Here is a 24497-nt window from a genome sequence, read left to right as displayed (position 1 = left end):
TGACCCTGCATTAGTGATTTGACTTGGGGATAATTTAACTTTTCTTTATCCAAATTTGGTGTATTCACACTTAAATTTTTTATAGTTTGAAAAATTATATTTAATACATTTGAGATTTGTTTTCGTCTAATTCCCTTTCGTTAGTCAAAATTTATCAAATATGTTAATATTAATCAAAATATCAGACAAAAATGACATATTTAGCTCTGATTGATTTATTACAGGTCAAACAAATTTTTAATAACCAAATTACCCTCATACATCTTCACACGTTAATACATGTGATGAGTTATATCTTCACTATTATAAGGGTAGTTTAGTTAAAAAAATTTGTCTGACCTGCAATAAGAAATCTTGATATAATTTTTCAAATCGTAAAATTCTACATATAATTATATCAAATTTGTGAGAAAAAAATATATAATTATCCCTTTGACTTATGGGGTCGTACTTGTAATATATAGTTGTTGCCCATCGAAATCGAAAATAAAAATATAAACAAACAGGGTGTACAATAAATGTGGTATTGGGGCAAATTTCAAGCGTTAAAAAAAAATCTAACGATCATTAAAATAAAAAATAATATATAATAAGTAAGGGTATAACAATTATTTTCTAAAAAATTAATACTGTTAGTTGGATTTAATGGAGAGGTGGAGAATGAACTGAGTTTTACAAAACACAGGGAGACTTTTAGCCTATTTTTAAACCAAGAGAGTTTTTTCTACAAATTTTTTAAAATACAGAAAATTTTATGCATTTTGTCCTTTTATTTTTAGACTTGAATAGATTCTGTTAGCAGGTGGTTTAGGATAGATTTATTTGGGTTCGAGTGCCAATTGACATCCCAAATTGCAAAGGGCATCAATGCTCAATGGCATTAACGGTAAATCCGAAGGCAACATTGAGGAACGTCATGGACTTCAACACGGCTCATCCATGTTGGGTTGTGGGCTGGACCAACTTCACAATTTCGGGCCATTAACAATAAAAATCGGGCCGATAAATGGGCTTATCCAGCCCAATCACCCCCGTATACAGGAGTTGAAGACAATTACACCGTCTTCATAATCCACTAGAAATCTCGACAAAATCTCAGAACTTCTTCGAGCAATTTGGTATTGAATCTGTTACTTCTCAAAACCACGAAAATGGAGCTGGCTTCTGCTCCTCTCAAGTCATACTACGCTGTTTTATCTGTACCCCCAGCTTCCAGAAACTTCTCCCTGTCTCTTCCCGATTTCAGGGCTTCCTTTCCAAGAATTTCTTCACCTTTCTTCGCCTCTAAGGCCGCAGGTATGCGAATTGTATCGATTCATTTGTCGTAGTATCTATTTCCGCCATATTTTGTTTTTCTGGAAGTGGTATGGCTTTGCTTCGGTTCTAGCAAATGTAAAAGAAACTTTTTTCTGGTGTTCTTCTCCAGCCCCAGTTCATTCTACTTGTTTATTATAGTTATTATTGTTTTTTTGGGGGTTTGGTAGGGCTAGTTGATGGCAGAACATGGCAGCGATGTTAATCTGGGATCGTTGGATACGAATTTGGTCGTAATGTTAACTGAAATTTTTTATGCTGATACTTAACTCTAGCGGCTGCTGCATATTATGATGATATAACTGATAACTCATCTCAATAAAAGAAAAAAGGAAGCAAAGTGAAAATATCCATGATAGGTGCAGATTGGAAATGATTCAAGTAGCAATTCGGGATTAGTTAATGTGTTTAACTAGTGCCTATGCTGAGCGATTCTTTTTATTTAGAATTGGAAAACAGGGGTCCTGGGGATGGAGGTGGAGGACTAAAGGTTTAAATAGAGAACAAGAAAAGATTTTTGGTCCCATTTGTTACCAGAAGGAGGTTTCAATTTCATTTTCTTAGACGGGGATGAGTTAGGATATGTTGAAAGGAATCACCTTTTCTTTTTACTGTTGTCCGATTTATGAATATTGTGTATTTTAGATTGGTGAATGTTAATCCTTGTAAATCACGGATAAATTGCTTATTTATCTTCTTATTATATAAAGTTTATAAATGTCGGTTATATACATTTAAAGCTTTAATAACCCTGACAAAGATGTTGACTGGTGTTCATTCATATTTTATCCTCTTGTATTACGTAGCTGGATGTACAATCCAATGTAGAGTTATAGTACTATTACTTGAACATGTTCATGCTCAATGACGTTATGTGAAGACTTGCAATGTCTTTCAACAAGGAGCAATGAGTTTTCAAAAGAAACATTCATTTAATTTGTTTATCTAGAGTTACTTCTTTTGGATGCAGGCTTTCTCTTGCCGTATGAGAAAGAAAGATCGCATAGTTCCTTTCTTGCTGTTGCTGTTGGTAATACAACAGCTGTAACAGATGAATCTGCTCAAGAACATATGCCATTAGGTAAGAAACTCAATTCAGAAGCTGAGGATGGAGCTGTTAAGGAAAATGATGAGGACGGAAAGGATAGGAATGGGGTTGGTGAACAATTGGATGATCATAAAATGGTTCGCATTTGTGACAAACTGATTGAGGTCTTTATGGTTGACAAGCCCACTCCAACTGATTGGAGAAGGCTGTTAACTTTTAGCAAGGAGTGGAACAATATTCGGCCACATTTCTATAAGCGGTGTCAGGACCGAGCAGATAGTGAGAGTGATCATGGAAAGAAACACCAGCTACTTCGGCTTGCAAGGAAGCTGAAAGAGGTACCATGTGTTCTGTCCATTCTGAAATGGGTTGATACAGGTTGCATAAAACGTTTTGATGCATCTTTGGCTTTTCAAAACTAAACATTATAATCTAGATCAATGGGCTGCCAAAAAAATCAGTTGATTTTTTTTTTATCAAACACTGCTAGTGCCTAGTGGGTTTGGCATGAACCCCTACCTGTTTATTAATATACAAAAATAATAAAAAAAAAACTTCCTGTAAAATACTAAAAGCTGTAAATGAGGAGTACTTACTCCCTTTGCGAAGCGCAAGCTCCTTTGTGATAAAGCAATAAAACCTATCTAAAAAAGCAAAAAACAGATTACTCCCTTTCCCAGCACAAGTCCCTATCTAAAGGTTTAATCTCACAATGATACAAGTGTAAGCCTATCTAAAATATTTCTAAGTTCAGAAAATTAAAGCGCCGGTTACATATTCCCTTCGACACTTTGTGCGCATCATTTGCTCTCTGTCATGTGCAACTGTTGCAAAAATCTTGCCCTGGTGCAAATCAAATCCACCAGTGTGCTACAGCATAGTTAAGAGCAATAAATGTCTTCCTTTGCATAACAACCCAGTTAGCTAGAATTGTGAGTACGAAATGCATTCTTCTTTGTCAATAAGCTGTTGCAGCTACAGACTCTGTATGCTCAGGGTTTTGGCTTCTAGCAGCGCAAAGCTCAGTGTCGAAGATTTCTGTATCTGCAAACACAGTCCTCACTCTATTACTGTGTCAACCTCCTCTAAATACATTCAGCATTATTCTTTGTGATGTATCTGCCCGTTTCTACGCGCTGCTCACTGCTTTTTAATCTGTGCAAGCTCATCTCCTTGAAGAGAAGTTCCTGCACAGAAACAGAAATCAAATCAACAGTAACCCAGCCTGTTCTAATATAATGACAATTAGCTAAAAGATATGAGTATGAAGTGCATCCCTGTTTGACTGAAATCTGTTGCTGCAACTCATCCACCAGTATTGCTCCATGCCATAGTGGCACGAGCATGTTGCTGCAGCTTCAGAATTCCTCGGTTCTGCTGCAGTCTTCTGGACAATAAGGTCCCTGCACTAGGGAAAGCCAAGAAGCACAAAGTCATAGTTCTTACAAAATAGAACTCTATGTAATAGCACCTTTTTCTGGAACTATGTCTATATTAATTGTGCATATTTCAGCACTTCCAGTTAAACCACATTATAAAGCTTAAAGAGCTCCAGTCCTGGCATCTTATGTTGACTGTTTATTCAGCACCACCTATACTACTTCCTTGAAGCTGAGCAATCTTCAAGACGAAGCAATGCTTCTGCTCCGGCATTCCACCAACCTTTCTGTTGAAAGTAGGCAATCAGAGAAAGAACTGTGATTGTTTCAGTCAAAATATCAACATGTATATTTGACTAACATGCATGAAACTAATCCTTCCTAATTAAGTGCATTCAAGACCCAAAAATTCATGTCATACAATTCTGCTATCTGTCGGTTAATTTTGAAGACAGAAATCCAAGCAGCACAAAAATTCCCAATTCTAACTTGCTAATTAACTCTAAGCATGAAAGACTTCCCTGTTAACATCTGTTGCAACCATCGTTCTTCCAGAATGGTGCTGCTGCAGCGAGAATTCCTCCCTGCTACACTTTCCTCAATTATTCAATCAAATTTCTGCTATCTAATAATTTAAAGAAGCAAAACATTCCTGTTCCTAACTCTAGGGCATTAAAAACTGTTAAAAATGTCAAGTAAGAGGAGAAAATACAATCTGTCAAGTCTTTGTTAGTGCAGCTGCAGAAAAAGCTTGCTGCTGCATTTTGATATAAAAAATGCATCAGTAGCTATAGTAACAGTAAAACTTAATACACAAAGGATGCTGCATTATTTCCCGTTTAATACTCGCTGAGACATCCACCAATACTTCACTTCATTTCCCCACTGTGACAGTTTGTGGATGAAGCTCTGCACCCATGCTTTCCTGCAATATTATCTGCAGCCCTGTTGCTTCAAGCTGCTCCTTAACTTGCATACTCTTTACACTCCTTTGCTTCCGCATGATTGTCTGAGAGCATCATGTCACGTAACTCTTGTTTCTGGAGCTTCATTTCCCTCGTATGTGATGGTGCTGCATTGCTATTGTTCAATCCTCGATTCTAAGCTCAGCATTTGGAGTTTGCATGCTAAATACTGCTGCAGCATGCTAAACACTGTTGCAAAGCAAGATAGACAGAATCATAAAATACTTCCTGCTGTTGCTTAAAGTTCGTTGCTGCTCTACATTCGGTACCCAGATTCCTGCATTCCTCTTATGTGTTGATTCAGTCTGATAACAGCAGGTAGTTCCACCGGACTAAGAGCAAGTCTGTGCCATAGCTACCTGAAGACTGGTCTGCCAATCGAAGTTATTTTTTCCTGTTCAATGCATGCTATTGCGTCCTTCTCAATTGCTGCAGCCTGCTGAGTGACCACAGCACTTACTGCTACAGCCTGCTCAACAGAAATCAACAGTACCATAGCATCACAAACAAATGATATTAGTGAGTACTCCCTGCTGCAGCTTCTTGCTGCAGTCTTATGGTCTTCTCCATGCTGTGCTGCATAAATGTTGAAGCTGCGATATACCAAAACAGCTCTGCATACTTTTGCAACTCAATACATGATCTGTAAATTAATTCCAAGTTCAAAATGTTGAGCGGATTTTATAATAATTTGCATATCCAGTAAATTGCCTTAGGACTGTCTTGTTTGTTTATGTTTTTTCATTTTCAGTTTTTAAAACAGTGATTAAAATGAAAATATGTTTGTTTATGCATATTCTCAGGCCCCGTTTCCTTGGGCTTATTAGCCTGAAGAAGAAAATTAGCACCCGAATAACTCAACCTAGCTCTTCAGGCGGGTTGAGTTATTCAACCAACCAAAATCTGATAGGGGATAATTTGAAGCCTCCAGTCAGCAAAGGAAGCTCAATCCATATCCAAATACTACCACAAACCCCCCCCCCCCCCCCAAACCACCATTTCATTTGCATTCTTCGAACAAAGAGGAAGACATCAGAAAACAATGGTCTGAAGAAGTAAAAGTAAGGTATAGGCAATGTTAATATATGGTCTTGGGAGTTTTTGAGTTGGTCACCTTTCCTTCTCCTTCATTTCCTCTTTTCTGTACTCTTAGAAAGCAAGGAAACTATGGTAACTACAGCTACGGCAACCCTATAAATTCACAAACTATGATAAATGGCCCTCGCCTCCCCCACCCCCCAACTACCCCATAATTACTAGAGCAAAGGCAGTTTAGGGCTTGAGCTTGGAGTTCGGCATGTGGAATCAATTTTACACCTAATAAGGGCAAACATGTTCCTATTTTGAAAATTGGTTATGAGGAAAAGTAAACAATAGATTATGTTTTATCCTATCAAAATAATATCTCAAAGTAAACTATCTATAATTAATCTTGGGCTTTTTTATTATACATTCAATTTACATTTAATTCAGATTTATCATATCACTCAATTATTCCAATACACAAAGTAAACAGGGCCTCATTTGAAATATTTTCTATCATTCTCATCTCAACTTTATATACATGCATGTATATAATGTTTTTTAATCATTATTCTTATAAACTAATAATCTATTTTTTCATAATACTTGATATGACATCACTAACAATTATAAATCAATAAAAAATATTAACTAATCAATTTCATTTAAGTACAAAATGTATTTCATTTGACACCAGTAACAATCAAATAATAAACTATCATCTTTATCAAATAAAAAAGTAATATTGATTTAACACCACTAACAATCCCATAAATTAAACCAAACGCATTCTGATTTCACATATAAACCTATACAAAATTGAAAACACGCATTTGTCACTAAAATTGGAAATTGAAATTGAAAACATAAACAAAAACGAAGAAATGTTCATCTACATTCTATTTTGTGCAGGAGGGTTGGTCATTTTCATATATCCTTATTTGACTTGTACTTTTTGAGATATAATCTCAAGCTCGTTTTGGCAATTAACCAAAAGATATTTATCCAGATTGATGAAGATATTAAAAGGCATAATGAGCTCCTTGATGCAATCCGAAAGTCACCATCTGAGGTTGGTCAAATTGTAGCCAGGCATCGTAAGGACTTCACAAAAGAATTCTTTGCCCATCTTCATACTGTGGCAGAATCATATTATGATAATCCAACAGAACAAAATGGTGAGAGTTCTATTTGGTTTCAAATGTAGTGTTTAACTACTTATAATAATGGTTTAGTTTCTTGGTATTGGAATGAGGAGAATCATATCTGAATCAGAATTAAAAGAACAGTAATTAGCAGATTTCTGTTCTTATGTGACGATTCTCTATTCTTTTATGATGTGATCAGTTATGTATCATTGATCATTTTTCAATTGAACTTGCATATGAAGATATCCCATGATAAGATGCTAGAATGTTTTTAATAATTTACAGAGGAAGTTGCATTTCCTTACCTCAAATATAAGGATTTTGGTTCTGCCAGTCCATGATTGCTCAATGGACAGCTCCCAGTTAATGAGAAATTTTCTGACCTCAATATTGGAGTGTCATCATCCAAACCTGTGCACTTCTTACTCAGTTGTGATTGAAATTGAATCCTTATTCCATATAATACATATTTTTAACAAACTGGACTCCTCATTTCCTCTATATGGACGCTATATTCCAATGAAGAATACTATTTTCAGGAAAATAAATTGGAGAAACCATGCTGAAATATGTAGTATGTTTGTAACTGATGCATATCTGACATCCTCTACTAAATTTATTCCCAGTTTTTTCTTGTCTTTTTCTTGTTGAATTATAGAATTTTCTCATACAACTGTAAAATCTCATAGTAACATCTTGCATTGTATCTTACAGAATTCATTTTTATGTGCATGCATTGTTTTGTGTTACCATTTTTTGTCCCCTTACTGTGATTAGATTATGTTTTCTTTTGACATGTATGCCACTTGTTGATCTCTTCAATGCAACAGTGTGCTGTTATGGCTAGGTAAGGAAATTGTTTAAGCCTTAAGATTTTGTAAGATGTCCTGCACAATTGTGTAGGATATTGTACTTTCATTTTCAGTTAATGTGTTTCTGGCCTTTCTTCTTGTGTTTCCTTAATCTACTTCGAGAAAATCAACCTGTGCCGCGGCATTGGCTGACGGATATTTCCCTTTAATCTATGCCTTCACAGTATTATGGGGAATTGTCAGTTTACTTCCCGTTGTTCATCTTCTCTTTGGTTATGTGTTTTAAACTTTTAGTAGCCCGTCGCTTGTAGATTTATGCACTAATAGTACATCTCTTTCTCTTTTGGTTGTCCGGTCTGTTTCCCTTTTTCCATATATTTCTTATTAGTTTGATCTGCAATTAATTTCCGACTTTCAGTTATAATTTTAAATTCTATATTGTTGTGACTCTTGGCCATGCAGCAAGTTGATTGCTCCAAAATTAATGTAATTTGGTTTCAGGATCAAGTTAATACTTTTAAGTGTGTGCATGCCTTTTATGAAATACTTGCTTCCCACGAATGTGTCTTGTTGATATAGTGAATAGTGGAGTTGTAATCTGTCTTTATAATTCTAATATTGGATAAATCATGCTGTTAACATTTCCCTCTTCCTGGATGTCTAGCTGTGGCAAATCTTCGGAGTGTGTGCTTAGCTGCTGTAGAAGCGTATGATACTGCAACTGAAAATATAGAAGCGCTAAATGCTGCAGAGTTGAAATTACAAGATATAATCAACTCTCCTTCTGTTGATGCTGCTTGCCGGAAGATTGATAATTTGGCAGAAAAAAATCAACTTGATTCTGCACTGGTTCTCATGATCACAAAAGCTTGGTCAGCTGCCAAAGAATCAAACATGATGAAAGATGAGGTAAACTCATTGCCCACCTCAATGGAGATTATTTTTTTAATTTCTTGTAGTACATATTAAGATAACTGATGTAGAGAAATGGAATAAAGGGGAAAAAGGATAGTGCAGGAGAGACCCCAATTTCCTTTTACATGCACATTCATTTATCATAAGTTTTAAATGGCATGCACATCTGATTTTCACAATGACATTGAGGTTGAAATCAATTAGCAGAAGTAGCTGTAAACAGGGACCATTTCCCCCCCACTAGTCTACTACTATACTTTACCTTCTCCTTATGGCTAAAATACCTCCTGTCGGCCGATTGCATTACCTGGTGATAATATTACGCCAACTTTCTCCTTCTGCCCACAGCTGATACCCTCAACTTCTGAGGCCTAAGGTCACCTCCAGGAGTAAAAGTGGTAATACAGCTGATCATCGCAGCATAAAACCAGTGAACTAGTTTTGTCTGCAGACTTGAGGAGATGCAATTCATTCTGAATGTTAATTCAAATCATTTGGAGTTCATTCTTTGTATAGCTCCGTTGGTTATGGTTCAGCTGCAACCTGAAATAAATGGCTTCACTGATTATTTTCATTTACTATATATTTTGTTCCTCGCAGGTGAAAGATGTACTATTCCATTTATATAAAACAGCAAGAGGTAATCTTCAGAGGCTGATGCCAAAAGAAATTAGGATACTGAAGTATTTGCTTACAATTGAAGACCCTGAAGAGCGGATGAGTGCTTTAAAAGATGCTTTTACCCCAGGAGAAGAACTTGAAGGGCAGGATATAGACTGCCTTTACACGTACGTATTTGAACCTTAACTATGCTGCCACCTTTTTTAATAAACAAAAAGGAATAAGAAAAGAGAACAATGCATGAAAACTAAACAAACTAGATTCAGACTGTAATTTAATATTCTATGGCTATTACATGTGAGTTGCCTGACTGAGGAAAGTTGTGATCATTTGCTTTTTCTCTTTTATACTTCTTTTGTTCCCTATCCTCTCTGCTTATGTAGCATGATAATATTCATTATTCTAACAGGACGCCTGAGCAACTGCATACCTGGATTAGGACTGTAGTGGATGCATATCATTTCAGCAGAGAGGGCACTCTCATAAGAGAAGCCAGGGATCTAATGAACCCAAAGCTTGTCCAAAAAATGGAAGAATTAAAAAAGACGATCCAAGATCAGTTCATGTGAGCTCCATCCACCGTTCAAGTCTGTCCAGCTGCCGTACTTCAGCGCCAGTTTCATGATACCATGGAAGACTACGATACTGAATACCTAGTCGCAAATATTGACATTGACTGGGTAAGATACCATTGTTGCATTGTAGAGATGACACATGCAGGATTACAATAACCTTGTAGGAAACTTGTTTTCTGGTATGATGTGCGCTTCAGTTTAGCTTCTCTATCTAAATACATTTCTGAGCAGAGTGCAGCGAGAGGAAGTAATGGAGGACACCACATGGTACATAGTCTTCGTCATGCAAATGGAACAAAATCACAAACTTAGTAGGTATTCTAGCTTTCTGTACATACGGATGTTTAAATATTATTCAGAAAATCCATTCATTTATGGGATGGTTAGACAGACTTCTTGAGGTTTGCTTATAAGCAAACCCACTTTCTTGATTTTGAAAAATTATACGCAGGCTTTGTTAGCAAAATCGGGCCCAAAAAAGTAACTGAAAATTTTAAATCTCTATTTTACCTTCTGGGGAATTCGGCCAAAAAGATCAATCTAGAAAATAAAGTATTGCATGAACGAATACATCTCTTAAATTTGAAAATATAAGAAATATCTTTCCATCTCTTCTTTCCCTGTTCTCTTGTCCAATTTCCACCCTTTTTCACATACTTGAGGCTCTATCCACTTCAAAAACTTGACTCCATTTTTTCCTACAATTAAAAAGTAAAATAGTTTATATACAATTCAAGAATATTGACTTACATCCCCATTTTGCAATATGTTCACGCCGAATGTACGGACAGGCTAGATTGTGAAGATTTGGGTTTGGGACCTTACAGTCATTGTATATATCAATACATCAAAATTCAGCAGATATGTAAATATTGATGTGTATGGGAGTTTAGCAAGACCACAATATTTACGAAAATTTTAAGATTGAAAGACGACTAAACAACAAAATATGGGTTAACACTCTGATGGTTCAACATGTATTTGAATTATCGAGTAAATAATCGGAAAAACTTAAAAATAATTAATGTAAGAACAATGGTGTAACAATCGAACTTGATAAAATATCGAGATAAAACTATAATAATTATGTGGAGTACGAAAAGGGGCAAGTGACTTGTTGAAAATCGAGAGAAAAAAGTGTGAGAGAGTGAATGAAACTTGTTACTAAAAGTTGTTTTAACGTATGATATATTGTTTGAACGTTGCATGAATAAGCTAACAAAAAAATGGATTATGATTTGCACTTATTTGGATGAAGATATGGCCATTTAAAAAAGTCATGGAAAGTTAACCTGAGTTTTATGATTCTCTTTTAACTGTTGTTGTCAGGTTGGCCACCACAAATCTAGGAGAGTTTGTTGGATATTTTTCAGCATGATATGTCCTAAGGTGATTGGAGTATCCTTACGGTCGGGGAGTCATCTTGTTGAACTAGATTCATTTTAGACGTGTTAGGTTAGTGTTAAACTTTAAAATTATGGGGCTTAATACTTTGCTCATGGCCAGCAGGATCAGATCTATTGGGCTGCTTAGTAAGCATAGATTAGGAGAAATTCAAGGTCTATAAAATTAAAACTAAACTCAAACCCAATTAAATGGACCAAGCTCGATTTGAATGTGAATGACCCCCCTTTACTAATCTCAATTGCCCATCTTTAGATCTTACAGATATGAGTTGGAGGCAATATACAACTGATAAGGGTAAATTACATCAATACTGCTGAGATTTGACATAATTACAATTACATTTTTGTTAGATAAAAAATTACATTTATCCTCCTTGAGGTTTGTTCCGTCTTATATTTAACTCCATCAGTAATGTTCCGGTGAATTTATCACATGTTATTTTCGAAATACTCCTGATAAAAGGTTTGACTATGATTCGACCAACTTTTCAAACGAAAATACTCTTTGGACCAAATTGTAATGTTTTAAAATATCGAGGGAGTTAAATTTTGTGGCTCACATCTTTGTACTTAATGTAATAATTTTTTTTGCTAAACTAGCAGTTTTTGTCTATTAAATATTACAAAGATTATCTTATATATTAGGGTGAATTACATCCACATTCCCTGAAATTTAGGATAATTACAAATACATACTTGTTAGATAGGAAATTACAATTACCCCCTTGAGGTTTTTAAAACATTACAATGCTTGCAAAAAAAAAAGTATTCAAATACAAAGAAACTCTTCATTTATGTGGCAAAAAAATAAAAAATTAATTTTGAAAAAGACTAAAAACTCCTTAAACAAAACTTCATTAGGAGAGTAAATGTAATTTTCTATCTAATAGGGATATATTTATAATTATATTAAACCTCAAGGGGTGTGAATGTAATTCACTCTAATATATAAGATCATCCCCACAATATTTAATGGACAAAAACGGTTAGTTTAGCAAAAAAAATAAAATTTTATGTATAAGTGCAAAGTATGTGAGATCATAACATTTAACCCCTTAATATTTTCAAACCATTACAAGTTGATTAAAAAGGGTATTTTTATCTGAAAAATTGGTCAAATCATAATAAAAATTTCTATCAGGGGCATTTTTAGAATAACATGTGATGAATTCAACGAACCCTATCGGTGGAGTTAAATATAAGACGGAACAAATTTCATAGAAGGTAAATATAATTTTTGATGTAATAAAGATGTATTTATAATTATGTCAAACTTTAATGGGTGCTGATGTAATTTACCCTAAATATAAGTTAAAGCAATTTGCTATAGTTTTATTTTAAAGGGGTCAAAAGTAAATAATCGTGAATTATACGCTTTGAAGGGTTATTTTGTTACCTAAATAATATAAGCACGAAATAGTAATTGTTATGCGATTGTGTTGGAGACGTATTAGAATGAGGCTATGAGCTACACGTCAAGTCCGGAATTCAAAAGCTTTGCCACTCCTGATTTCTGTACTCAGTTCATGTTTACCAATTTGTATAACCTAATTCCTATTCCGATTGAAGGAGTTTGAAGTTCCATAAAAATCCCCCAAAAGGAATTGCAGAAAGAGGTTCATATTTTCGTTGGTTTTCTTTGCTCAGGTGATGACGACGAAGAAAACTAACACTTGTGCTATATGCGAGAGCTCCAATCTCGCTTCTATTTGCCCAGTTTGCGTTAATTTCAGGTCAATTTTGTCGTACTACTTTGTAAAAATTCAGTTTAGATGATTGTATATTAAACATTGCTTGTTTTCTGATGGATTTTTTTTGTGGAGAGTTTTTGATCTGCTGAATTGACGTGTGTTTGGTGCGGCTTTGTTCAGATTGAACGAGTATAATTGTAGTTTGAAGGTATTGAAGAGTAAGAGGGATGCGCTGTACTCAAAACTGACTCAAGTTCTCGTCGCTAAGGTACATGTGAAAGTGGACTCTGGATATTTTCTGTTTGCATTTAGTTTGCTATTTGATTGTAATCTGCTTAATGAGTTGGTTATACTTGTAATGAGTACTAACGCAAGAATCGGGGGTTCAGTGAGGTACTCCCTAATGAACAATCTCTCGGGTATGTTAGATGTAGTATTTATTTATTTTTTCTCTTAGCAGTTTTCATTGCTCAATCAGGTTTACGATTAACATTTGTGCTTGAATGTGATCGACTAATCTTTAGTTTTCTGATTAAATGAGTGAAAAAAGCTAATCGGATTACTGATTTAGTACTATATCTCTATCTTTATTTACTAAATAGTCTATGGGTGTATGCTCGTGCATTTAAAAAATCTAAGTATTTATAGATTATCAGTGATTATACAGATAATTGCAGCCTAGTTATACAGAAGTTTCATGAGGTGGAAGTGGATGTTGAACACCAAAATTTCCTATTATATCTTTTTATTTCTTTGTTTTTTGTGAAACTTGTATGTATAATCACAGTGAACTTCGTTATTTTGTGAGGCTAAGTTTAGAAGGCAATAGGTTATCTTTGTGAAACTTGTAAGAGAGTCTGATTTGAGTGATTGTGAAAATCAAAATTGATTTACGTTGATTTCTGTTTCATGGAATACATATTCGGCCTGCTCAGAAAATTTTTTATGAGCATGCTTCATGCTATTTCATCTTGGTATTGGTTCTTGTGTTATGTTTTATTTTCCTAGACATTCTGATTTCTGTGATGCTGTTGATTTAAACTCTTCAGTTGCTTATTTGATCAGTTTTGCATCCTTTTAGGGCAAGGCTGATGATCAACACAGTTGGAGGGTGCTTCAAAATGAAAAACTGGCAAGGTTGAGAGATAAGCTCCGACTTCGTAAAGAACAAGTTGTACAAGGTCGACTATTCCTTACTTGGTGATATTCTATTTTCCTTGTATACAGCAGTCACAACTCTGGCTTATGTTACCGTTGAGATAATTGATTATTTGCAGGGAAGGCTAAGATTGAGAAGATGTCTCATGATCTAAAAGTCAAATATGAAATGCTTGAATCAGCAATGAATATGGTAGTACAGATTATCTTCTTTAACTTTTGATTAGTTGGTTTTAGCTCAGATGTCGCTTTTTATTTGGTTCTGTTCCTAAGTAATGAACAGATTTCTGTTTCATCTGTAATTGCAGTTGGAAAAGAATCGCGTGGAACAAATTGAGAAATATTATCCTAATCTTATCTGCACACAGAGTTTGGGACATGTGAGAAATTTTGTTTGAAATTAGTTCTTTATCTGTTTGGTTACAAGTTTCTGAAGAGCATAATTTGGAATGTTTTTTCTAGTTTGTTTTGAAAAAGTTTCTTAATCTGCTGTTTCTCAAGTAGAATAATGCTCTAGGAAATCTGAATTTCAGATGGCAATTACCTCTGAACGCCTTCACAAACAATCCGTCATCATAAAGCAGATATGCAAGTTGTTCCCCCAGCGCCGGGTACTTCCAGAAAACTGTCTATTGTTATGCTGTGGCCATATTATTTATGCCTTAGCTGTCATGCACTTACTATAACAGATCTTGGAATTTCTTTTCCATCATTAATATTTCAAATTTCTATAAGGATTGGTGTTTCTAGTTCTCCTAAACTATGTTCGAACTGTAATTTTGTTTATGATCTTGAACGCCCAAAACCCTGTCATAACAATCTGTTAGGCAAACTTGTTTTGGATCAATGTTGGTAGATTTTCTTAAATTAAATCAATTTATGACTTCACATAAGTTAAGCTTTACTTTCTCAAGGCTCACTAATAAAATTTTTGGCCAAAATTTGCCTAGAAAGTGAATTGGGCTTGTTTGTCGAGCCATCTGCATTGTCCTGTGTGTTGATATCTGAATGCTTGTTGATGTGTCCTCTATAATTTGTTCAAGCAATCATGACATCAGCTTTCTTTGATGAGGTGTTGGTGGTTCCTTCAGCAGCAGTTAACTTTTATTGCTTTCTTGCAGGTGATTGTAGAAGGGGAGAAAAAGGATGGACACAATGGCCCATATGATACAATCTGCTATGCACGCTTGCCAAGAGGCTTGGATCCCCACTCCGTTCCATCTGATGAGCTTGCAGCATCTTTGGGGTAAAACTCGAATCTATATGTGTTTACTGATCATTTTGAATGAATTTTTTATACAAAGTATGAGATCCTATGTCTTCTCTTAGTTGCTTTAATATATTGATATCTCCGAGCTATACTTCTTTGCGCCACGTTGATTAATAACCTTATTCTATCTTAATTTTGTTGTATTTGTCATTCATTCTTGGCTTATCCTTACTATATTTCCATTCTTTCGTTCTATTTTGGTCTTTGATAGGTGGGTATTTGGACTTATCATCCTAACTATTGTTTTCAGTTAGTTTTCTCTTTAAACAAAAACCATTGGCATCTAGTGGGGTTTGGCAGGTGCTATTTCTGCTTCATGTAGTTTAGATAAACATGAAGTAGTTCCTTGGGGTTTTTTGTTCATGATTTGCCTAACTATAAAAACATGAAATAGTTAGTTAGGGGGCTGACATAGCTGTGAAATTACCAGGATGATACTGTAGTAACAGTTGGTTGATCTGTGGGTCTTTTCTCATATGACTTGTTATTCTGAAAATTTCTTTTACTGGATGGATAAATTTTTTGGTCTAAATAATAGTTTTTGGTAATTGCTCAGATATGTATATTTATTTAGCCATCCAACTCAAACTTGTAGGTAAAATAGTTATACTAAATTTGAAGTCTTGGTTATATTCCTGCTGTTATTGCACAGTTCATAAAGTATCACAGATGTGCAGAAAAGTTGATGTTCATGATTTACTGATTCTTCATGCTCAATGTCTGAAAAGCAGCTACATGGTGCAACTTCTAAATCTTGTCATTCACACCGTGTGTGCTCCTGCAATTCATAACTCTGGATTTGCGGTATGTTCATAATGACCTTCTTTGCTTCCTGATAATGTTACTTTAATTTTTATTGTTGGACAGTGTTTTACTTTTATACATTGTGTTATATTTAATGAATTCTTACCTATTGACCTACATTGAGAATGAGAGGTGGGAGTACCGTCCACCTAATTTTGGATTGGGTTTAAAATTTCTTAATTTTGATCCAAAATGGGTTTTGTTTAGGTAAATTTAAGTAGATTATAGGTCCTTTATGGGTTGTAAAAGGTGCTAAATGGGGTTTTTCATATTTAATTTTTTATTAGTCAATCAGAAGTCATTTTTGATATTATAATGGAATTAATGAGATGTTAGTATAATCATGAGTACTACATTAAAAAAAAATAATGAGTTTAATGTGGGATATGTTGTATTAAGTCCAACTAGGTCATATAAGTTTAATGTGGGTTCTGTTGAATTAAGTCCAACCAGTGTAGCCAATGGCGGGCGCCATGGTTCGAGGCACAGCCCTCGCGCCATTCGCAGCCTATGGTGCTCGCTTTCACAATGGCGAGGCCATGGCATGCGCCTGGGCGCCATTCGGGCTATTGCCCAGGCGTGCATGAGGCGCGCCTTTGTGAAAAAGGGCCTGGGCGACTGGGTGGGCCCATCAAATAAAGAAATAAAAAACCTAATAATTAAGGGAAGTCCAGCAGAAATAAATAATCTGCATGCATGAAAGTGAAGAATCTGAAGATTATTTGGTAGAATCAGATGATTAGATTTACGCTTATTTGTTTTTTGATAAACTATTTAGGATTTATTTGAATCTTTAGGACTTTTGCTATCCTTCAATGGTTCAATATTGGTCGTTTTAATTATATGAAGGTTTGTTATGTTGAATTTGTTGTTTTATATATCTTATTTAACTCCTTACACATTAATCTAGTCAAAATAATACTATTTATATAAATATATAAATTATTTCTTATATTTGCGCTATCCTTCGAAAAGGTGCGTGCTGCCGTGCTCCATGTGCCATGGCTCTAGTAGCCCTTGGCGCCAATGTGCGCCGTGCGCCACTGACTACTATGAGTTCAACCAGGTCATAGGTCCTATATGTTTTTAATGGGTTCGTCATATTTATTTTCTATTATCCAATCAAATATGAATTTTAATAACATTATGCAATTGAAGGAATATTCTAAAATAATATTTTGATTTGGCTTAAAGAAAAAAGGCATGATATAGACCTCTAATTTCTGGCAACTATTAAATTATTGTTTAGGAGTTTTCATTGAGTAAAGTTGAATAGACGGTAAATAAAAAAATTATGAACGCCAAAATGCCATATCGAATAATAAACCAAGTTCTGTTTAGTTTTGGTAGTTCCCAACTATTTTTTTTTTGGTATTTTAGTTTGATAATCTAGTAAATTGAATTTTTTTATTAAATTTTGAAAATAAAAAATAGTTAATTAAATACTATAAATTGCAGTTATATTATTCATTTTTACTTATATTATTTTCGATAAGTCAAATATAAAAATAGTATAGAACATTGTTAGATATAAAAATATGTACATAAAAATCAAATAAAAATATACAAATAATATTTAAGTATCGGGTATGGTATGGTAAATCGAATTAGAAACCAAAACAAAATTGAATGCAAGATTTCTATTAAAAAGAATAGAATACAAAATCTAATTTTTCGGTTAAAGGCTTAGTTGAGTCTGTTCACCAAACATCTAACACTCTTGTTGCTTCTATTTGATCGGTGCAATATTTTGAAAATTGTAATTATTGAAGTCCAATAATTCATATTATATTTGACATCATAACTACAATTATAACTTGTTAAAAACTAGTATACAAGAACAACAGCAATTCAAAATTTCTTTGATTATTATTGTTATTATTATTATTATTATTATTGTTGTTGTTGTTGTTGTTGTTGTTGTTGTTGGAACCCAATCGTACCATAATCAAACCATTTCCAACCTGATCTTTTTTTGACACATATTGAAACTATATTGGACTCAACCCAAACCCCACCCTATTGAGAATCATAGAACAAGAATTCCTTTGCAAATTTTGAGGTGACTGGTGGAGAAAATTAATCGCTTGCTTTGAGGTGTGCTGTATTGCAATCAAGACAATGCACTTAATATGTGAAGAGACAGAAGATTTACATAGTAAAAGTTGTTCCTGAATATGGCTTAAGTCCTGCACAAACTTGTAGCCTATCTTTCTAATCACCCATACAGTGTCCTTTTACAAAATGGGTGGGGGTAGGGAACATGGTTTTGAACCCAAGATATCTCATTTAAGGAGAGATGATGCCAACTCAACAAATTATTGATGGCGTATGTTGGTTATTTCTTTCCTTCATATGTACCTGATTGTTTCTGGGAGGATGTCTCTATATGCGTAAACCAAGAGTTCTGATGTTTTCACATGTATCAGGGTTCGTGTTCTCGGATATGGCAGAGGGACTCATATTGGGACGCCCGTCCATCATCTAGAAGGTATCATTTTGGAACATATGAACTCAACTTGGTAATGCAACTGTGTATTTAATTCTTTTTAGAGTTAATTACAACCTCCTCTCAAAGAAGTTGGTGTATTTACAAGCTATATCACTCCCTCTTTTAAAATTACAAGAACATGCCCTTCAATTTATAATGTTTGCAGACACCCACTTCTGCAAGGATTTTGCACACAGAATCATGAAGTCATTAAATTTTTTTTTTTTATTTTGATTTTTTCAACTTACCCCAAATAATAGGTCAAACTTGGAGGATTGTTTTTGTAATGAACTAAAATTTATGATGTGGTCGATTATAATGTAATGTTGTTGTTTTACATTTATTGGATGCCTAAGTTTATCTTTATCTTGTGTTATTTTCTGATCTCCTACTTATACATTCCACATTTTTATGTGAAAAAAACATATGTATTTATCTCTATGACATAACGGGATTAAACTATATAAAGGAGATTTGAGTGTATAATCTGCTGAAATTGGATCAGATTAAATTTATTGGCGCTAAATGTTGGAATATTCGCTCTTTAAATGCTATTTGCGTTTGTCATTATTTTCGCAAAAAATGATGTAACAAAAACCTAATTTGCTTAGAACCGTGCAATGTTCTCTTTTGTTGATTATGCAACTGAACTAAATTCTTCTAAGCATCAACAAACATAAAATTTTGAACTATAATTAAGCACATGAATAAATGGGGAAAAAAAAAGACTTACACAATTTTCATCACCTAGACCCTAGTTTCAGAAAAGATCTTGATACAGTTTCCCGTAAACAATACTAACATACCACCTTAATTAGGACCTTACAAGTAGCTCTCTTTTGGGATTAGATAGACAATATGACAACCCTGTGTTTCTCAAATTTCAGGCGAGACATGTAAAAATTATAAACTTGGAAGAAATGACATGTAAACATTATACTTCTATAAGGGAGCTTTTCTGTAATTTCAAAAGGGAAAGGTACATCATTGTTACTTACACTAACTTATAGAAAAGGTCCTTGCAATTGACCATTTCTATTTTTTCATTTCTAAGGATAATTTTGCCTTCTTACATCTATAGATTGACCTATTTAATGGTGGAAACTTGGAGGGGAAGTTTTCTGTAATCTTAAAAGAGGAATAGGTGTAATCTGGAATAAGATTAACTTCAGGAGGAGGTTGTTGTAACTAAATCTTTCAAATTTTCAGCAGTGAGTATCCGCTTTTTATTCCTCGCCAAAACTTTTGCTCCACTGGTGGTGAAACTTCATGGTCTGAGAAAAGCTCAAGCAATTTTGGTGTTGCTTCAATGGAGTCTGAGAGGAAGCCTCGGTTAGATTCCTCTGGTGGTAGTTTCAATTATTCTTCTGCTTCTCCACATTCAATTGAAACACACAAGGATTTGCAGAAAGGCATATCACTCCTCAAGAAAAGTGTGGCTTGCATCACTGCGTACTGCTATAACTCATTATCTTTAGAAGTTCCCCCAGAAGCCTCTACTTTTGAGGCATTTGCAAGGTTGTTGGCTACACTTTCTTCTTCGAAGGAGATTCGATCTGTTTTATCTTTGAGAATGGTGTCATCAAGGTACAAGCACCATCCTTTCCTCTTGGCCTGTCATTTATGCACCCAATGCATAATTGCATATGGACTTGAAATAATCTTGTAGCAAAAAATCATTAATCTCAAAGTTAATCCAATGTATGTGACTATTTATAGACAAAGCTAGGTTCTGTAATTTTAGCTTGATAGAATCATAACCTAGATGAACATAATTTGTTGTAATGGTTTCAGCTCTAAGCTGCTGTCCTCTGTAAATGATCTTTAACTTTTATTTCAGAGCCTTTTTGATTGGAAGAAGTTTCATTGGGGTTGGTTTTTATTTGATTCGCAGGACATCTAAGCCCGGCCAACAACTGAATAGATCTGTATGGAATGCAGAGTCAGCCATTTCATCAAGCACATTAATGGATAGTGCACATGCGTTGCCTATATTGGTATAAATTTTAATCACTAACTCTTTTTCTATGAGAGATTTCTGCTTATTACGAACAGAATGAAAGGAGATAAGAAACAAATATAACCTTTATCCGGAACATTTTGCTGATTGTATTGTATATTATTCGTTTAGAAACTTTATCTTGATTTTTTAGTCCTTTGTTCCATTCTGTATACTTTCTTTCCACCATTTTGTGGTCCTTGTGGCTGTTTGTTTTTAATCTACTTTCCTCTCCTTCTCAATCTCTTCCTTCTCTTTTGGTAAAAAAGTTCAGTATTACTCTTTAGACATGGTATTTATCAACAATTCACTTCTCCTTCATTATCACTGCCAGTACATCTATCTGAAATCAGGAAGAAAAGTCACACGCAAAACTCACCATATTGCTTTCATTTTCAATCTATTCTCTGATTTAGTCTTATACTTATTTGTATTTTTTACTTTTCTCAATCCTTTTTACTCCAAGTCGGCTGACGAAAGTAAAGGTGAGAAACCATTGCTGGTTTTGCACTTGCTGAAATAGCTATGGCTAACTTTGTTTCTAATAAGGAATAAATAGGTAGCTTTTTGGCTTTGTTTCTCCCAGCTTATTTTTCGGTGAGGGGATCCCAAGGAAGAAATTAGTTCAAATGAATGAATGGGGGGAAGTATAGTTACTATGACTTAAGTGTGTAAGTGAACCAAATCCAGTTGTCTTGTCCTAAATGGATGCAGAATCTTGGCATTTGTTCTTATTCAAGTAGAAGATGTTTACAAGGAGTTGCAGTTTCTCATTGAAATTACAAAACATCGAAAACATTATTATGTCTTTTCAAACTAAAGGATTTGTCATATGGGTCCTGTTGGAGGATTGAACTTAGCACCTGGGGCAACTCAAACATAACATATTCATGTTTAGGTCTTATGTCATGCTGGTAGAATAATTTTCAGCTATGAGTATTTTTTTTGTTGAAAGAGTTTTCTGCTATTTGAATTAGCTTGTTACTTCCCAAGAATTTTCCTGAGAATATAAATTTTTTTACCAACATGGCTATCATGCTACATTATCATTGATTTGATGAGTTCAAAGAAATTATATCGTTTTTATTCCATATTTTTCTTGTAAATGATGTTTGATGTGGGGTTTGTAAAAAATTACATTAGTATTTAGCATATTGAACACTACATGTACTTACACAGCTGGTTTCTTTTTTACAGAGAAATGAATTTGATAGTTATCTCCCAAGCTCTGCTGCCAGCTATCTTTATGCTAATGAGTTTTTAGATTTGGGAAAGAATGAAAACTTAATTGAAGGATGGGATATCGTTGAACATCCTACTTTTCCTCCTCCACCATCACAAACTGAGGATGTGGAGCACTGGACTCGCGCTATGTTTATAGATGCAACAAAGAAATGAGTTGAATTTCCATATCCTATTTTGGTAAGTATCATTAAGCTTATACTTGGTATGAACTCCCATGTATTCTATAAATTTTCCTTTCATGTGGGGTGACAGAAGGGTCCCTATCAGCTGGGCTACAACATATCTGCTTTTAGAAACATCTAACCCAAAAAAGAAAAAACAAAGAAAGAAACATCACAATATCCTTTGATGGTTCTCCCCAAAACATCCTATCATCATTTTGGTTGTCTTTCCTTCAAGAGCATCAGCCTAGCTGTATGTTTACATGTTACGTCCAATGGAATTGTTAGCCCCCACCCGCAATCATGAGATGTATCTTTTGGAACATTAAATTGCATTGACTTTCCCTTGCTTTTTAAACAAAGTAAATCAGTAAACATATGCGAACTTATACCAGATTGTCTGTCTAATGGTTATTTCAGCTGAGATGTTTAATGCTGCAAGATATATGAGGAGCTTATGGCTAGATGAACCCTCTGCAAATATACGCAGCTCCTTGACAAATTATTGTAAATAATTTCTTTGGCTCTTATTTCTTTTCATGCCTGTCTTCAAACATATATCCTTATATCTTTTATTTTACAGAGATATCGTATCTGTACATAAATGGTTGCGAACTAGTGGATGACTTGAACTGAAGAATCAATCTTTTGCAGTATAAGGTGGTTGATTTGACATGATTGGGTGTAATTGATGTAACCTGATAAAGCAGAGATATTCTAATTTGTTGCATTTTCTGTGCTTGCTTTATGCGTGACAAAATCAGATCTTGAGTTTACTCTTTTTTCCGAAATGGCTTTCATCAACGTTGATAACTAGGATATGACATCCCTTCGTTCTTTCTGGCTTTCAGCTTCCTACTAGCTGCTGCTTCATTATCTTCTACTCTAGAAGAGGCGGAAAAATTAGAAGTCATATCAATAATCTGCTTTACATAGTCACATTATTAACAGAAACTATAAATTTCTTTGCGATGAAATTAAGCATAATCCATGGCATTCATGTATGCTCTTTATCTTTATTTTAGTCGTTCTTTAATCCTTGGGGAAAAAAGTGACATGATTAAGTTGAATTTAGCCATAATTGTTTCATAAACTGCCATGCAGTTTATCTGCTTTCATACTTGATTATGTTAACATGATTCATGACATTCAGCTTTTGGAAGGTCAGATATAATGGTTAACACTGATGAAAATCTTTATGTTGTTTAATGAGTAGTTTATAAAAGTCGAGTATGCCTCATTTGCAGTTCTGTTTCAGTGATCACAATTTTCTAGTAAAATGTAATGTTACAGAAACCTACTCTCATGTTGTTTCTGTCTGTAGCATGGCAGCTCGACATCTGTTCACTGACATCGGCTGGAATTAGAAGAGCTTGGAAAGGTTCTGAACTGACTTGACACTCACTGCATGTAAATACACAAAGTTTGGCAAAGACAATGCAAGTTGAGGTAATTTCCAACTTATGCAGTGGCGTCGTATGATATGCCATCTATATTTTTACTACTATGACTTTCTGTACAGAAGTTCTGGGATAGTAGATTGAAAGATTCAACTCTAGATATTTGTATACTTCTATTCTGAATAAGAAAAGAAGGAAGTAAATGATTGTACAGTGCTTACTTTTCTCATGGTTTTGCTTTTGATTTGTTTGCTTTTCGAGACGTTTCTTTCAAATATTTGAATATCAGTGAGGAGCCTGAACTTTGGAGTTCATTGTCACTTTTCTTGTGGAAAATTTGGGAAAAGAAACACTTCCATGAAAAAGAAATACCAAACTTGTGTCTGATCATAGGATTGGATTCTAACCAGAAAATATTAAAAAAATTTATATAATAGTACCTCCTGCTTTAATTATTTGACACTTATCGTTTTCCTCACAAAATTGGGATCTAAAAATGTCGTAAGAAAAAGAATTTTACTCTGCTTAAAATGATTCACATTGTGGATTCTTTTTTTAATTTTTGGGTACTTCTTTTCCTTCATTCTTTCCTTATCAAAATTTAGGTCCCAAATAAAGCTTTAAAATTATCTGGATATGGAGGTTTTAGTGCCACTGGTGCCTGATGAATAACTGACCTGAAAATTTTGGTTATTAGGTGAAACTTCTATAATGATGAACATCGTACTTCTGAAGTTGTTGCAGAACTTCATAATGTCTGATCCAAAAATCCGTTGTGTAGATTTCCTATGTTTCTGTCCAGTGTAGATATCGAAGTTTCATCAATCTTCAGCACACTACAACCAATTCTAAAGAGAGATGGTTATAAATTAGGGTAAATGACAATGAGCTCCTATTAAATTTAGTATAAGTATAAATATCTTTTTATTATTTACAAAATTATCAATTGATTTGAATTGTTATCTAACGACTAGCCCAATTTATTAATCTCCAATTAAGTTTTGATATGTATTTTAGGATGAATGACCGAAATGCTCTTATTGACTAAGTAGATAATTTTGTTACAATATTT

The 24497-nt window shown here is 34.4% G+C and overlaps 2 protein-coding genes across 7 annotated transcripts; both read left to right on the top strand.

The window, feature by feature from the left end:
• The first annotated feature begins 1064 nt into the window (after positions 1–1064).
• LOC105176773 (uncharacterized protein At4g37920) lies at positions 1065–10190 on the top strand. Its single transcript, XM_011099680.3, has 6 exons — positions 1065–1296; positions 2285–2700; positions 6739–6907; positions 8354–8598; positions 9205–9392; positions 9635–10190. Exons 1-6 carry the CDS (start codon positions 1152–1154, stop codon positions 9792–9794), a joined length of 1323 nt encoding a protein of 440 aa, XP_011097982.1. The 5' UTR covers positions 1065–1151; the 3' UTR covers positions 9795–10190.
• Positions 10191–12615: 2425 nt separating this feature from the next.
• Positions 12616–23654, top strand: LOC105176739 (DNA-directed RNA polymerase II protein). Of its 6 annotated transcripts, XR_848999.3 has the most exons (15): positions 12633–12939; positions 13078–13165; positions 13979–14078; positions 14175–14248; positions 14364–14435; positions 14589–14666; positions 15177–15301; positions 16057–16129; positions 18559–18620; positions 19830–20207; positions 20515–20617; positions 21817–22041; positions 22446–22532; positions 22609–22685; positions 23350–23654. XR_848999.3 is itself a non-coding variant. In XM_011099662.3 (14 exons), the coding sequence occupies exons 2-13, from the start codon at positions 12857–12859 to the stop codon at positions 22015–22017; spliced, it is 1437 nt and encodes a 478-aa protein (XP_011097964.1). In that variant the 5' UTR covers positions 12616–12746; positions 12854–12856; the 3' UTR covers positions 22018–22041; positions 23350–23654. The 6 variants fall into 6 exon arrangements, 4 of the variants coding, with proteins under 4 accessions (XP_011097964.1, XP_011097971.1, XP_011097941.1 ...); XM_011099662.3 differs by lacking the exons at positions 22446–22532; positions 22609–22685 and having other exon boundaries at positions 12616–12746; positions 12854–12939; XR_848998.3 differs by lacking the exon at positions 22609–22685.
• The last annotated feature ends 843 nt before the right edge of the window (positions 23655–24497 follow it).

Source organism: Sesamum indicum, linkage group LG2 (genome assembly GCF_026168435.1).
Source record: "Sesamum indicum cultivar Baizhima isolate 11 linkage group LG2, ASM2616843v1, whole genome shotgun sequence".
NCBI classification, from domain to species: domain Eukaryota; kingdom Viridiplantae; phylum Streptophyta; class Magnoliopsida; order Lamiales; family Pedaliaceae; genus Sesamum; species Sesamum indicum.
Note: the sequence above shows the minus strand (reverse complement) of the source record. Positions and strands in the feature narration are given on the sequence as shown.

Bases quoted from the DNA above. Each gene is read 5' to 3' on its own strand.
- LOC105176773 (XM_011099680.3), top strand. From the start codon at position 1,152: ATGGAGCTGGCTTCTGCTCCTCTCAAGTCATACTACGCTGTTTTATCT. The intron at 1,297-2,284 runs GTATGCGAATTG...TTTTGGATGCAG, and splicing joins CTTCGCCTCTAAGGCCGCAG to GCTTTCTCTTGCCGTATGAG. The intron at 6,908-8,353 runs GTGAGAGTTCTA...CTGGATGTCTAG, and splicing joins TAATCCAACAGAACAAAATG to CTGTGGCAAATCTTCGGAGT.
- LOC105176739 (XM_011099662.3), top strand. From the start codon at position 12,857: ATGACGACGAAGAAAACTAACACTTGTGCTATATGCGAGAGCTCCAAT. The intron at 14,436-14,588 runs GTGAGAAATTTT...TCTGAATTTCAG, and splicing joins GCACACAGAGTTTGGGACAT to ATGGCAATTACCTCTGAACG. The intron at 14,667-15,176 runs GTACTTCCAGAA...GCTTTCTTGCAG, and splicing joins AGTTGTTCCCCCAGCGCCGG to GTGATTGTAGAAGGGGAGAA.